General features: G+C 46.2%; 1 protein-coding gene across 3 annotated transcripts in view; it reads right to left on the reverse strand.

Moving 5' to 3' along the window:
• abca4b (ATP-binding cassette, sub-family A (ABC1), member 4b) overlaps positions 1 to 14,470 on the reverse strand; it is a 155,438-nt gene that overhangs the window by 9,304 nt on the left and 131,664 nt on the right. For all 3 annotated transcript variants that reach the window (XM_080195254.1, XM_080195255.1, XM_080195253.1), the window contains 7 exons: positions 13,279 to 13,394; positions 13,014 to 13,161; positions 11,049 to 11,172; positions 5,364 to 5,493; positions 1,186 to 1,303; positions 1,033 to 1,095; positions 801 to 907 (listed from right to left, as the gene is read on the reverse strand). In XM_080195254.1, the coding sequence (XP_080051380.1) occupies positions 801 to 907; positions 1,033 to 1,095; positions 1,186 to 1,303; positions 5,364 to 5,493; positions 11,049 to 11,172; positions 13,014 to 13,161; positions 13,279 to 13,394 (806 nt within the window). The remainder of the gene's footprint in view (positions 1 to 800; positions 908 to 1,032; positions 1,096 to 1,185; positions 1,304 to 5,363; positions 5,494 to 11,048; positions 11,173 to 13,013; positions 13,162 to 13,278; positions 13,395 to 14,470) is intronic.

The following is a 14,470-nucleotide window of genomic DNA, read 5'->3' on the forward strand; positions in this document are numbered from 1 at the left end:
GATCTGTCTATCTCAGCCATGAACATACATAATGACCCAGCCTCTACTATAAGACCATAAGACACAGGAGCAGAATTAGGCCCATTGAGTCTGCTTTGCCATTCAATCATGGCTAATATTTTTCTCATCCCCATTCTCCTGCCTTTTCCCCCTTAACCCCTGGTCCCCTTATAATCAAGTACCCATCTATCTCTGTCTTAAAGATACTCAGTGACCAGACCTCCACAGCCTTCTGCGACAAAGGGTTCCACAGATTTACCACTCCCTGGCTGAAGAAATTCCTCCTCATCTCTGTATTAAAGGATCTCCCTTTCATCTGCGGTTGTGTCCTTTGATTCTACTGTCCTCTGTGGTAAAGAATTCCACGGATTCACCATCATCTTGAGAGAAGAAATTCCTCCTCATCTCTGTCTTAAATGGGTGACCTCTTACTCTGAGATTATGCCCTCTGATCCTAGACCTCTGAATAGGGGAAACAAACTCTCAGCATCTACCCTACCAAAACCCCTGAGAATCCTATATGTCTCTCCTCTATGCCTCTCATTCTTCTAAACTACAATGAAGACAGGCCCAATCTACTCAACCTGTCCTCACAAGAAAACCCCTCCATACCCAGGATCAAAGCAATGAACCTTCTCTGGACTGCCTCCAATACTGGTATATCTTTCCTTCGATAAACAGCTACAAAAAAAAAACACATGCAGACCCGTTTTCTGATGGACTTTGTTGCAAAATATCTAAATTCACTTGCTAATGGCACCTACAAGTATGCAGGAATGTAGTTTATCACTGCGGGATACCTGTAGCCTGCTACTGAAGCTTCGCCAGACGTGGGGTCAATGTCTCCTGTCAACATTTTGAATGTTGTTGTCTTTCCAGCACCATTAACACCCAACAGCCCAAAGCACTAAAGGAGAAAAATACACATCAAAGGTGTCATGAAATAGTAATAGTTTAATAAAACATACCAACTGAGGATATCAGTGAACATTGCATGGCTGTCTACATAGATATCTGAAAGATGAAGCGTACCTCTCCTGGTCGAACACCCACACTGATTCTATCCACCGCCGGCCTGACTCTCCCAATGTAATACTGTCGGAACAAAATTCAACATCAGTTCAATATACTAACCCCTCTCACGTACACCCACATTCATGCGCTGGCCAGCCAGCTGCCACTCACCTTGCTCAGTTCTTTTATTTTCAGGATGTCGTGCTTGCCCGTACCTCGAATTCTTTCGCGTTCCTTAGCTACGTCGTCATCTTCTTCAATGGTAGGCAGGTTGGTGAGACTCAGTGGCCTGCAGCAAACAGCAAGACATTCAACAGAGGCGCTGGCACAACTGATTGAAGTGTGGACAGGCCCGGAATTGTCAGATATGTGGCTTGTGATGTAGCTTACGCCACTAGTGAGCATTGGTGAAACAAGTCCCCTAGTTTTCTTTTATTCCTTTCTGGGACATCGCTGGCCGGCCAGCATTTATTGCCCATCCCTAGTTGCTCGGGGGCAGTTCAGAGTCAACTCTGGAGTCACATTCAGGCCAGACCAGCTGAGGACGGCTGATCTCCCTCCCTAAAGCAACTTGCTTTGCACACCTCCTCTAAACTTTGCCCCACACACCTTAAACCTATGTCCCCTAGTACTTGACTTTTCTACCCTAGGAAAGAGCATCTGACTGTCCCTTAGTACACGAAATTCTAAATTTAAATAGTTGTGTCTTTTCACTGTCTTGACACCTAGGCATAATTTGACAAGTTGACATTGTCAACATTGATAATGAGCCAGATGGGTTTTTCAGACAACTGGCAATAGTTTCATGGTCATCAGTAAATTCTTAAGTCCAGATAATTTTTATTGAATTCAAATTCCACCAACTGCCATGGTGAGCTTCAAACCTGGGTCCCTAGATCATTAATTGAGTTTCTGGATTATGGTTTAGCAATAAAGCCGCTAGGATCACCTCCCCATTTATGGGGTGTGAGCGTTACTGGCTAGGCCAGCATTTATTGCCCATCCCTAGGGTAGTTAAGAGTCAACCACACTGCTGTGGGTCTGGAGTTACATGTAAGCCAGACCACGTAAGGACAGCAGATTTACTCCCCTAAAGGACATAAATGAATCCGATAGATTTTTATGAAATTGCCAATGGTTTCATGGTCATCAGTAGACTTTTAAATCCATATCTTTATTAAATAGGAATTTCACCATCTGCTGTGGTGGGATTCGAACCCGAATCCTTAGAGCATTACCCTGACTCTCTGGATTACAGATCCAATGACAATACCATTGCCTAGTCCGTAGATTTCCCCAACTTTTCCAGTGAACTAATAGTAAAAGAACATTTGTGATATTTTGTAATTGGAAGACAATGTTGACTATGTCAACTTGTCAAACTATGCCTAGTTGTCAAAACAATGAAAGCAAACAGCTCTTTAAAGATTTACCTTTAGAATTTAGTGTACTAAGGGATAGTCAAATGCCCTTTCCTAGGGTAGAAAGGTCAAGTACTAGGGGACATAAGTTTAAGGTACATGGGGAAAAGTTTAGAGGAGATGTACAAGGTAAGTTGTTTTACACAGGTGAATGTGTGGAACAGGCTGCCCGGGGAGATGATAGGAGCAGGTATGATTGCAGCACTTAAGGATCAACTAGATGAATACATGAATAGGATGGGAATCGAAGGACACGGACTCTGTAAGTGCACACGGTTTTAGTTTAGGCAGGCATCATGATTGGTGTAGACTTGAAGGGCTGAAGGGTCTGTTCCTGTGTTGTACTTTTCTTTGTTCTTTGCTCTTTGGGACCAATTTAAAAAAAGCTTCATAGCAAATTGGCAACACATTTTCCATTCCTCTTCCTCAGTTGAAGGCAGTTTTTTTGCTACCAATGTGTCAACCAACTTCACCCCATATGTTTTCACATCCAACCCTGCCAACAGCTCTATCTTTACTGACCTAAACTGCCTCCTGGTTCCCCTGAATCTCCAACTTCAATGTTTCATTCCTGTGATTAAATTCCTTCCTGGCTTATTCCCTACCTCCCTCTGTGACCTCCTCCAGTCCTGCAACAGCCCAGCTTCTCCAGCTCCAGCATCTCTCAGCTCCTTCGGCCTATCACTGATGAATGTGCCTTGAGTTGGCTGGACTTTGTGCTCTGGGATTTCCATCCTAATTACCTTCACCATCCACTTCCCTCAAGGCCATTCTTAATAACCCATATCCAAACTTTCCCAACATAAACACAGAAAATGCTGGAAAATCTCAGCAGGTCTGACAGCATCTGTGGAGAGAGGAAAAAGCTAACATTTCGAATCTGTCATCCAGACTTGAAACTTTTATCCTTTTCCTTCCTGATTAGGCTCTGGAGGAGATTGTTAAAGGCAATTTCTTAATGTTAAAGTTGCACGTCCTCTGTTGCTTTGGTTGTGGTGCACTACAGTTCACTCATAGTCCAATGTCAGGATTTTTCAGCCACTCCTACCAGTGAGATCTTCCAGTCCTGCCAAAGGTGACTGGGGGTTTGAATGGCCTGCTTCTCCAGTGCTGGAGAATTCAGGCCCAAGTTCCTTTGGCAACGTGCAAATCTTTAAATGCATGTTATAGTCTGGACCTGTGGTTAGTGATGGTGAGGACTTCAATATTCCTTTCATCATGTGTCTGAGCAGGTATCACTCCCGCTGTTACTGCCGTGTGTTGGGAGGATTTGCAGGTTGATATATAACCTGTTTTGTAGAATTCCTATGGTGCAGAAGGAGGCCATTTAGCCCACTGAGCCTGTACTAACTCTCTAACAGAGCATCCCACCCATACTCTATCCCTACATTTACCTGCTAATCCCCCTAGCCTGCACAACTTGAGACTCTAACAGGCAATTTAACATGGCCAATCCACCTATCTTGCACACTTTTGGAGTGTGGGAGGAAATGGGAGCACCCAGAGGAATGCTATGCAGACACGTAGTGAATGTGCAAACTCCACACAAACAGTGGTCCAAGGCTAGAATTGAACCTGGGTCCCTGGCGCTGTGAGGCTGCTGTGCTAACCACTGTGCCACCGTGCTGCCCCATACTGTTTGTCCACAATATGAGTGCATTAAGTCCTGGGGTGGAACTCAAACCCAGAACGTCCGACTAAGAAGGATACTACCATTGTCATTAGATCGCCCTGTTTGACAATAAAGTCCCTTAATCAATATCCTCCAGTTCTGATTGCCCTGTTATAGGAAGGATATCAAATTAATTTAAAGATACAGGACAGATGTCCTAGAATATTTCATGAATAGATGGCTCCAGGTATAAAATTGGACTTGAGAACTTAAGGGTTTGTCATTAGGGATTGATCTGATAGAGGTCTTCCTAATTATAGATAGTCCTGATTAAATAAATATGTTTCCATTGAACTGGGAGATGATAACACAGGGGCACAAATCTAAGTTAACTGCAAACAAATGAAAGGAAGGGTTATAGATGATCTCTGGGGCTGGTTAAATGTGGTACTTTGAACTGCAAATTGCTCTTGAAACCGAATTCATGCAGTTCAGAGGAGGTTCATCAGATTGATACTGGGATTGAAAGGGTTGACGTGTGAGGAGGGATTGAACAGTTTGGGCTTGTAGTTGTTGGAGTTTAGAAGGATGAGAAGGGATCTGATTGAAGTATATAAAATTTTACAAGGGATTGATAAAGTAAAAGTAGACCAAGTGTTTCCTTTTATGGGGCAATCTAGAACAAGAGATCACAGATATAGGTTGAGAGGCTGTAGATTTAAAACTTGAGATGAGGAGGAACTACTTCTCCCAGAGGATATGGATTTGTGGAACTCGCTGCCTCATAGTGTGGTATCTGAATCGTTGAACTGTTTCAAGAAGGAGATATTTCTAATAAAAAAGGGATAAGGGGAACAGGTCGGGAGGTGGATTTGAGACCAGAGAGAGAGATCAGCCATGATCTGATTGAATAGCAGAGCAGGCTCGAAGAGCTGAATTTGTCCACTTCTGCTCCTAATTCCTATAAATTTTTATCAAAGCCGATTTGCTGCTTGCGAAAGAGGAATATGAAAGGATGTGGAGAGAGAGTTTCCTCCCACACCCCAAAGGTGTGCTCTTAGGCTAATTGGTGTAACAATTTGTCCCTAAATTAGTATCCCCTCAATCTGGTTTCCAATGTGCAGTGCCATTAGCGTAGGCAAGGGTCATGGGTGGAAGAGGGATTCACAATGTTGAGATGGTGGCGCGGGCCGAAGGGCCTGTTTCCCGTCCTGTGTTCTTTGTTCTTTGAGAGCATGGGGATTGTACATTACTGTGAACCGCGGAATGAGACAGAGGAAGGGAATGTTTAAAGCTGGAGAGACGAGTGTACATACATGCTGCTGAGGAAGAAGCGGTGCTGGATAGCCAGATTCAGAAGGAAGTAGGCGACTCCTTCCACTGCCAAGGCAGTAAGGTTCTTGCCAATAAACTCCCATTGGAATGGGTTAAAATAAAATTCTTCACCTGCAAAGCAAGATTCAGGATGTTAACTCACGGGTTTGAGTACCTTGAGAACATTTCTGAAGTAATTTCCACAAATACTGACTGATTTTCAATGCTGATATCTTAGTGCACAGCGATTAGCATCCCCCCCCCATGCTGAATAATCTTAACTCAGTTAGAATGATGCTCAGAGTATTGCAATTTATAGAAACCTGCAGTGCAGAAGGATGCCATTCGGCCCATCGGGTCTGCACTGACCATAATCCCACCCACGCCCTTTCCCCATAACCCCATGCATTTACCTTAGCTAGTCCCCCTGATACTAAGGGGTAATTTATCATGACTAATCTACCTAACCTGCACATCTTTGGACTGTGGGAGGAAACCAGAGAAACCCACACAGACACAGGGAGAGTGTGCAAACTCCACACAGACAGTGACCCAAGCCGAGAATTGAACCGGGGTCCTTGGCGCTGTGAGGCAGCAGTGCCTCTAACAAGGGGAAATTCTGTCTCGGCTCCGGTTCTGGAATGCCATCCAGTGACTTCTTTGTGAAAGTGTGAAGACATTTGTTCTGGACACAGTTAGTCTCAACACTGATGCTCCCACAACATTCCAGTGACATCCCTGAAGGTATTGATTATATTCACTGTAGTTTAGAAAAATAAGGGGGGAATCTCCTCTAAACCTATGAAATTCTGACAGGACTAGGCAAGGTAGATGCAAGAAGGAAGTTCCTGATGCTGGGGATGTCCAGAACCAGGGCTCACAGTCTGAGGATACAGGGTAGACCGTTTAGGACACAGATGAGGAGGAAGTTCTTCACCCAGAGAGTGGTGAGCCTCCATAGAAAGTAGTTGAGGCCAAAACAGTGAATGTTTTCAAGAAGGAGTTAGATACAGCTCTTGGGGCAAAGGGGATTAAAGGATACGGAGAGAAGGCTGGATCAGGCTATTGAGTTGGATGATCAACTTGATCATAATGAATGGCAGAGCAGGCTCAAAGGGCCAAATGGCCTCCTCCTGCTCCTATTTTCTATAACTGACCAGATCCCCATACACAATGAGCTATGGGGAGGTGATGGCCTAGTGGCATTACTACTAGACTATTAATCCAGAGACTCAGCTAATGCTCTGGGGGCCTGCATTCAAATCTCACCACAGCAGATGGTGGAATTTGAATTCAATAAAAAAAATCTGGAATTAAAAATATACTGATGACTGTGAAGCTTTTGCCAATTGTTGGAAAAACCTATCTGGTTCACTTTAGGGAAGGAAATCTGCCGACCTTACCTGGTCTGGCCTACATGTGACTCCAGAGCCACAGCAATGTGGTTGACTCTCAACTGGCCTCAGGCAACTTGGGATGGGCAATAAATGCTGGCCAGCCAGTGTCGCCCGTGTCCCGTGAATGAACTAAAAAAACTTGATACAATTGCTTTCAAATCTAAACTGGGGGGAGTATGAGAGAAAACAAGTGGAAGAAAACTAAATAGCTGCTGCCATTGCCCTTTAGCAGCCTGGATGGGGTTTTTAGAATGGTATCCAAAGAGTCACAATGTGGAGATGCCGCGTTAGACTGGGATAGGCACAGTAAGTAGTCTCACAACATCAGGTTAAAGTCCAACAAGCATATTTGGTAGCACAAGCTTTCGGAGTATCGCTCCTTCATCAGGTGAGTGAAGAATGAACACAACTCTTCACTCACCTGAAGGAACGACACTCCGAAAGCTCGTGCTACTAAATAAACCTGTTGGACTTTAACCTGGTGTTCTGAGACTTCTTACTATCCAAAGAGTCGGCAGGGAACACAACTCAATCAACACCATTTGCCCTCAACAACGTTACACTCCAGGTGAGCATTCATTGGCTGCGAGTGGAAGTTCCGCCCCTTATTCAGGAGAAAGCTCCACCTTAGAGAGCTGCTGGCTAATCTGATTGGCTGGAAGCTCTCTAGTCTCTGCAGCGCCAGAAGCTGCGGTGGACATGAGTGGGATTGCAATCCCTGGACCCTTAGTCCCATGTATCCAGGAAAAGGTAAGTCTTTGGGGGTACTTAGGATGAGGATGATAGGGGAGGCCTGGGTAGGTGGGCAGTGGGGGTCTGGAGTGTTGGGGATGGCTGGGTGGTTGGGGGAGGGGGCCATTTGTCCAGCGGCCACCAGACCTTAAGAACATAAGAACATAAGAAATAGGAGCAGGAGTAGGCCATCTAGCCCTTCGAGCCTGCCCCGCCATTCAATAAGATCATGGCTGATCTGTCGTGGCTCAGTTCCACATTCCTGCCCTCTCCCCATAACCCTTAATCCCCTCTCTTATCAAAAACCCATCAACCCGCGTCTTAAAAATATTTAGTGAGGTAGCCTCCACCACTTCAACGGGCAGAGAATTCCAGAGATTCACCACCCTTTGAGTGAAGAAGTTCTTCCTCAACTCCGTTCTAAACCAACCCCCCTTATCTTGAGGCTGTGCCCCCTAGTCCTACTGTCCTTTCTGAGCGGGAAGAGTCTCTCCACCTCTATCCTATCCATCCCATTCATCATCTTATATGTCTCAATGAGATCTCCCCTCATTCTTCTAAACTCTAACGAGTACAATCCTAGTTTATTCAGCCTCTCCTCATAGCTCAACCCCTTCAACTCCGGCATCAGCCTAGTAAACCTCCTCTGCACTCCCTCCAAGGCCAAAATATCCTTGCGTAAGTACGGCGCCCAAAACTGCACACAGTACTCCAGCTGTGGCCTCACCAATGCCCTATACAGCCGCAGCAAGACCTCCCTACTTTTATATTCAATCCCCCTCGCTATGAAGGCCAGCATCCCATTAGCCTTCCTGACCACCTGCTGCACCTGCAGGCTGCGTTTTTGCGACTCATGCACAAGGACCCCGAGGTCCCTCTGCACTGTCGCCTGCTGCAGTTTTTCGCCACGTAAGTAATAATCCTTCCTACCATTACTCCTACCAAAGTGGACCACCTCGCACTTGCCAACATTAAATTCCATTTGTCAGTTCCTGGCCCATTCGCCCAGCCTATCTAGATCCTTCTGTAGACTCTCCACGCCATCCGCGCAATTTGCCGTTCCACCAATCTTGGTGTCATCAGCAAATTTCGACACCATACACTCGGTTCCCTCCTCCAGATCATCTATATAAATGGTAAATAGCTGAAGCCCCAGCACCGACCCCTGGGGCACTCCACTCGTCACCAACTGCCAATCCAAATAGCACCCATTGACCCCCACTCTCTGCCTCCTATTTGACAACCAATCCTCTATCCATGCTAACACCCTATCCCCAACTCCATGTCCCCTGACCTTCTGCAATAACCTCTTGTGAGGTACCTTGTCAAACGCCTTCTGAAAATCAAGAAAGACCACACCTACTGGCTCTCCTCTATCCACCGCCCTAGACACATCCTCATAGAACTCCAGTAAATTTGTCAGACACGACTTCCCTTTAATGAAACCGTGCTGCGTCTGCTCTATCAAGCAATTCCCCTCAAGATGCCTCGCTATTTCCTCCATTATGACAGATTCTAACATTTTACCTACAACAGACGTTAAACTAACCAGCCTATAATTCCCCGCCTTTTGCCTGGCACCCTTCTTAAACAACGGCGTAACATTAGCAGTTTTCCAATCTTCCGGCACTTCCCCGGAATCCAGCGACATTTGGAAAATAACCACCAAGGCATCCACTATCACCTCCGCCATTTCTTTCAGAACCTTCAGATGCATTCCATCCGGTCCTGGGGACTTGTCCACAATCAGCCCCTCCAGTCTGTCGAGCACCGCCTCTCTAGTAACAGTAATGTCATTAAGACCCTCCAGTCCTACCACCTTTCCATCTCTAACACTCGGCAAATTATTCACATGCTCCTCCGTGAAGACTGAAACAAAAAAGTTATTCAAGACCTCAGCCATTTCCCCATCCCCTACCACTAAGTCCCCCTTCTCATCCTCTAAGAGGGAGTAGTGGCCAAAGTTAAAAGGGGGCTTCCGATGGAGGTGATCCACATTCCACTTTTCTAGCCGAGATCTAAATACAATTATTTTTGGGTTCCTCTGTAACTGGCAACTCCTCTTAAAAATTGAGGCTGGGAGGGAAGTGGCCCTTACGTTATCAATAATTGGGCCTCAATCAGGGCAAGGGTAGATCTGAGGCCTTGCCCACGCCAGTCTAAAATTGCACAGAGGTCGGGGTGGGTTGGAACCCTGGAAGAAGCCCATTGATCTTATTTCACACTCACCTCCCCCAACTACAAACCGTACCGAGTGAGGGGGCATAAAATTCAAGGTGTAGAATGGTAGTAGCACAGTAGGAAGCTGTGAAATCTGAGAGAGAAACTATACAAGTCAGTAAGGAGCATGAAGAATCACAATTACATGTGCTACCAAAACGTGGATCCCTTTATTCTCCTTCTAGGCTCCCTCTGCTGGTACCTGCTGGGAAACCTTAAGTGGGCAAGATGCATAACCCAAGTTTCAATACATTTCAGAGGTCACTACCCCTCTGGGGTAATGACTGCTGTCCACAGCTTGCTGATATCATACAAGTGAGACGAGTGGACCAGCGTTCGGCCTCTCTAGGCCTGTCCCAGCTACAGCTGCACCCAGTTCACCTCCGAGACACGGAGTCAATTTTCATTATCAAGACCCCAATTCAGGATCATGTTTTGGGGCCACTGGCACAGCCCAAATGCCATATGTGGTGGCCACCAGCTTCAGTGAGGAGGCCTCCCTGCAGCAACCCAGGAACACCCAGCTCGGCCAGTGACCACTGGAGCCCATCATCATCCTTAAGCGGTAACACTACTGAACAAATCCCTCCATCGATAAATGCCAGCTTAGGACCCACTTCCTGGTCAGATATCAGAGTTATAGAATTGAATAGAATCCCTACAGTGCAGAAGGAGGCCATTTGGCCCATCAATATTGCAGCAATAACCATCCCACCTAGCCCCTATCCTCATAACCCATGTATTTACCCTGTTAATCGCCCTGACGCAAAGGGGCATTTTACAATCCAATCCACCTACGCTCCACCGCTTTGAACTGTGGGAGGAAACTGGAGCGCCCGGAGGAAGCCCACGCAGACACGGGGAGAATGTGCAAGCTCCACACAATGACTCGAGGCCAGAATCGAACCTGGGACCCTGAGTGCTGCGAAGCAGCAGTGCTAACCACTGTGCCGCCATGCCGTTCCAAAGCCTGTGGCAAAATTCAACACAAGCGGACCCCCAATCTCAGCGGAATGCTTGCCTGCTTGGAGGAAGGCCAGATTCAAAGGGTGTTAACCGTCGCTACAATCACATCAAAAGTGTGGCTGGCAGTTATCTAGCAACAAGTTTCCTGCTTGCAAATTCTGTGAGGGCTAATGGAACACAGAATGGGTCTAAAGTAGGAAGGGAGCTTGACTTTTGCACAGTAGCTTAAGTTTTAGAGTAAAGTCCCCTCCTGTCTGGCCAGTATCCTGGAAACCTCTCATCATGGTATCATTCCTGCTCACGCAACGTTGGAACATTGGAGGCATTTCACCCACTGATTTCTCCTCTGATCTTCGCTCCGTGAAGACTTACCAAACCTCGCGTATACGTCAGTCACCGCTTGATTCATGGCCAGATCGATCAAACCCCTTCCCAGACAGAAGTGTGGAAATATTATCAGAACATTTTTCAATATTTTATTGAACAGTTGCAATGTCTGGAACAGAAAGAAAAAACACCATTATCAGCATTAGACACTGGTTATGTGGCCAAACTCTTCTGAACCACATAAAAAGTTGATTAATTACCCTGTATATGTAGCCATCTACTATCCTACATCAATGCCAGCCATTATCCTTTGTGTCTATTCCAACCATCCATTACCCTGTATCACTGCCAACTATATTGCATCATCGCCAGTTATGTTTTATCAAGATCAACCATCTAGTAGTCTGTAGTTCTGCCAGATTTTTAATATTATATATTGCTTTTTGTCACTGCCAACCACCTATTAGCCCATACCACTGCCATTAGCTAATGCCACTACTTTATAAAAGCGTTTTTTAAGCTTATTTATTATTGTCACAAGTAACACTGCAATGAAGTTATTGTGAAAATCCCCTAGTCACCACACTCCGGGGCCTTCTTGGGTACACTAAGGCTGAATTTAGCATGGCCAATGCACCTAACCAGCACATTTTTCCTACAGTGGGAGGAAACTGGAGTACCCGGAGGAAACCCACGCAGACACTGGAAGAACGTGCAGACTCCGCATGGTCTCCCAAGGCTGGAATTGAACCCAGGTCCTTGGCGCTGCAAGGCAGCAGTGCTAACCACTGTGCTACTGTGCCACCCTACTGGTCACCTATTACCCTATACCCAAGAGTTGGCCATCTCTTGCTCTGAATCACTTTTGAACTTTGACAAAGGAATAGAAATGTAATTGGCCTTACAAACGTTTCAGAGCCACAGGTTTTCATGGGTCCATTTACAGAACTAATAAATTATTTATGTTGAATGGGACTGGCATGCATTCAAAAGTGATTAGCAGAGAAAACAGAAATGACAGGTAGAGAAACTTGCCTGCAGCGAGTAACTAGGATCTGGGATTGGATTTGATTTATTATAGTCGCATGTATTGGTATACAGTGAAAAGTACTGTTTCTTGCATGCTATACAAAGCATACCATTCATAGAGTACATAGGGGAGAAGGGAAGGAGTGGGTGCAGAATGTAGTCTTAAGTTAGGGTGTAGAAAAAGATCAGCTTCATATGAGGTAGGTCCTTCAAAAGTCTGATGGCAGCACGGAAGAAGCTGTTCTCGAATCGGTTGGGACATGAATCAGAATTTTGTATTGGCGACCCGAGATAGAACATAGAACATAGAACAGTACAGCACAGTACAGGCCCTTCGACACTCGATGTTGTGCTGAGCTATGTCCGAACCCAAGATCAAGCTATCCCACTCCCTATCATTCTGGTGTGCTCCATGAGCCTATCCAATAACCGCTTGAAAGTTCCCAAAGTGTCCGACTCCACTATCACAGCAGGCAGTCTGTTCCACCCCCAACCACTCTCTGAATAAAGAATCTACCTCGGACATCCCTCCTATATCTCCCGCCATGAACCATATAGTTATGCCCCCTACATCCACCCGAGGAAATAGTCTCTGCACATCCACTCTATCAATCCATCTCATCATCTTATAAACCTCTATTAAGTCGCCTCTCATCCTCCTCCACTCTCGGCGGAGGCAGGTTCCGACACGGATTTGGAAAGGGAATTAGACGATTATCAGTAGAGAAACGATTTGCCGGATTACGGGGAGAAAGCAGGAGGGTGGGACTGGCAGAGTGACTCCTGTAGAGAGCCAGCACAACAGGGCGGGCCGAATGGCCTCCCTCTGGGCTATTATAATTTTACAATGACAGTACGTTGAATGGGTTTTGTTGTAATTTTCAGTCTTTTTTATCCGATCAACAAAGATGGTCCCAGATAAGATATCAGGTAGCTGTTTTCACAGAAATGGTCAAAAGGTGGAAATCAGAGAGAACTTACCCTGTTATTCTCAAAGAGCTCGAGCACAAACGTAGCAGCGCTGCCATTGATACCAATGAAGAGATTGATGCAGGACAAAGCCACATAGGCTGTGCTCGGAACACTGAACACAAACGAGGCTGGATACATCATGGGAGTGACAGCCCACCTGGTGAACAGAGAGAAAGGCGAGTTACAATGCTGGAGTTAACATGGGGGAGAAAGGATACCGTAAAGTCAAGGGAAGAGAAAGCCTTTGAAGCAGAACGCTGGGATTGTGTCTTACCCATAGAGCAGCAACAAAGCTACGAAGGCTGGCAGGTTTATCGGAGCCGTGTAAGCTTTCTTATTGAATCCAATGAAGATCAGGACCACCGTTAGTGCGGTTACTGAATAGTTACACTGAGAAATGAAAACACGTTCACAATTTCACTCTCTAGACACCGTTACAAATGCTAGTAGGTAACAGCCAAAATGTTCTGGCCCTTCCTGCCGGTGGGACTGGAAAACCCCATCCCCTGTGGCACGTTCCCTGCCAGTGGAGGGTGCAGGACACGCAAAACCCGGCAGACGTTGGCGGGACTGGAAGATCCAGTCGCAGGCCAATGATGGGTTGTCTTTGCCGCTGGAAAGTACAGCACACTGGGGGCTGGGGAAGGAGGGAGAATCCCACTTGATCTAATGAAAGCAGTGACACAATTGCTGTTGTCTGTAGATCTCTCACTTTGAGATACAAAGATGCTCTGACCCTCGATATCTAAATGTACTGAAGAAGGTTCAACCTGGCCAGAAAGACCCCCAGGCGCATCATATTCCCACCTTACAATCCCATTTATTATCCTTTCTTCTATTTCAGTTAACCTGTGCTGTAAACCCAGCCACAATAACACAGCTGCAACCCACTGATATGAGGCCTGAGACTCACAGGTATTTCAAACAGTGAAGGAGACGTGAAGTTTTAAATGGCCGGAATTTTAGCGGAGGCTCAGGGAACAGCATTCTCCGTTGGCCTTGGGCAGGATCGCACGAACCTCAGGCGGACGTGCCTGTAAAATTCCGCCAGTTAACTCTGATTTTCTCCTTTCACCGATACTGCCTGACCTGCTGTGTTTTTCCAGCATTTTCTGTTTTCGTTTCAAACAGAAGGAGTGTGTGTGCAGTGGAGAACACTGGACATCATTTCATCAACAAGTCTGTATGAAAAAGGCACCTTCGCCCTGCTATCATAGAATCCTACCATGCAGAAGGAGGCCATTCGGCCCATTGAGTCCGCGCCGTCAACAATCCCAGCCGGGCCCTATCCCCATAACCCCAAGCGTTTACCCTAGCTAGTCCCCCTGACACAAAGAGGCAATTTAGCATGGTCAATCCACCTAACCTGCACATCTTCGAACTGTGGGAAGAAACCGGAGCACCTGGAGGAAACCCAGGCAGACATGGGGAGAAGGTGCAAACGCCGCACAGCAACCCAGGCCGGG

Source organism: Carcharhinus amblyrhynchos, chromosome 9, assembly GCF_965287045.1.
Source record: "Carcharhinus amblyrhynchos chromosome 9, sCarAmb.v2.hapA, whole genome shotgun sequence".
Classification (NCBI taxonomy): Eukaryota; Metazoa; Chordata; class Chondrichthyes; order Carcharhiniformes; family Carcharhinidae; genus Carcharhinus; species Carcharhinus amblyrhynchos.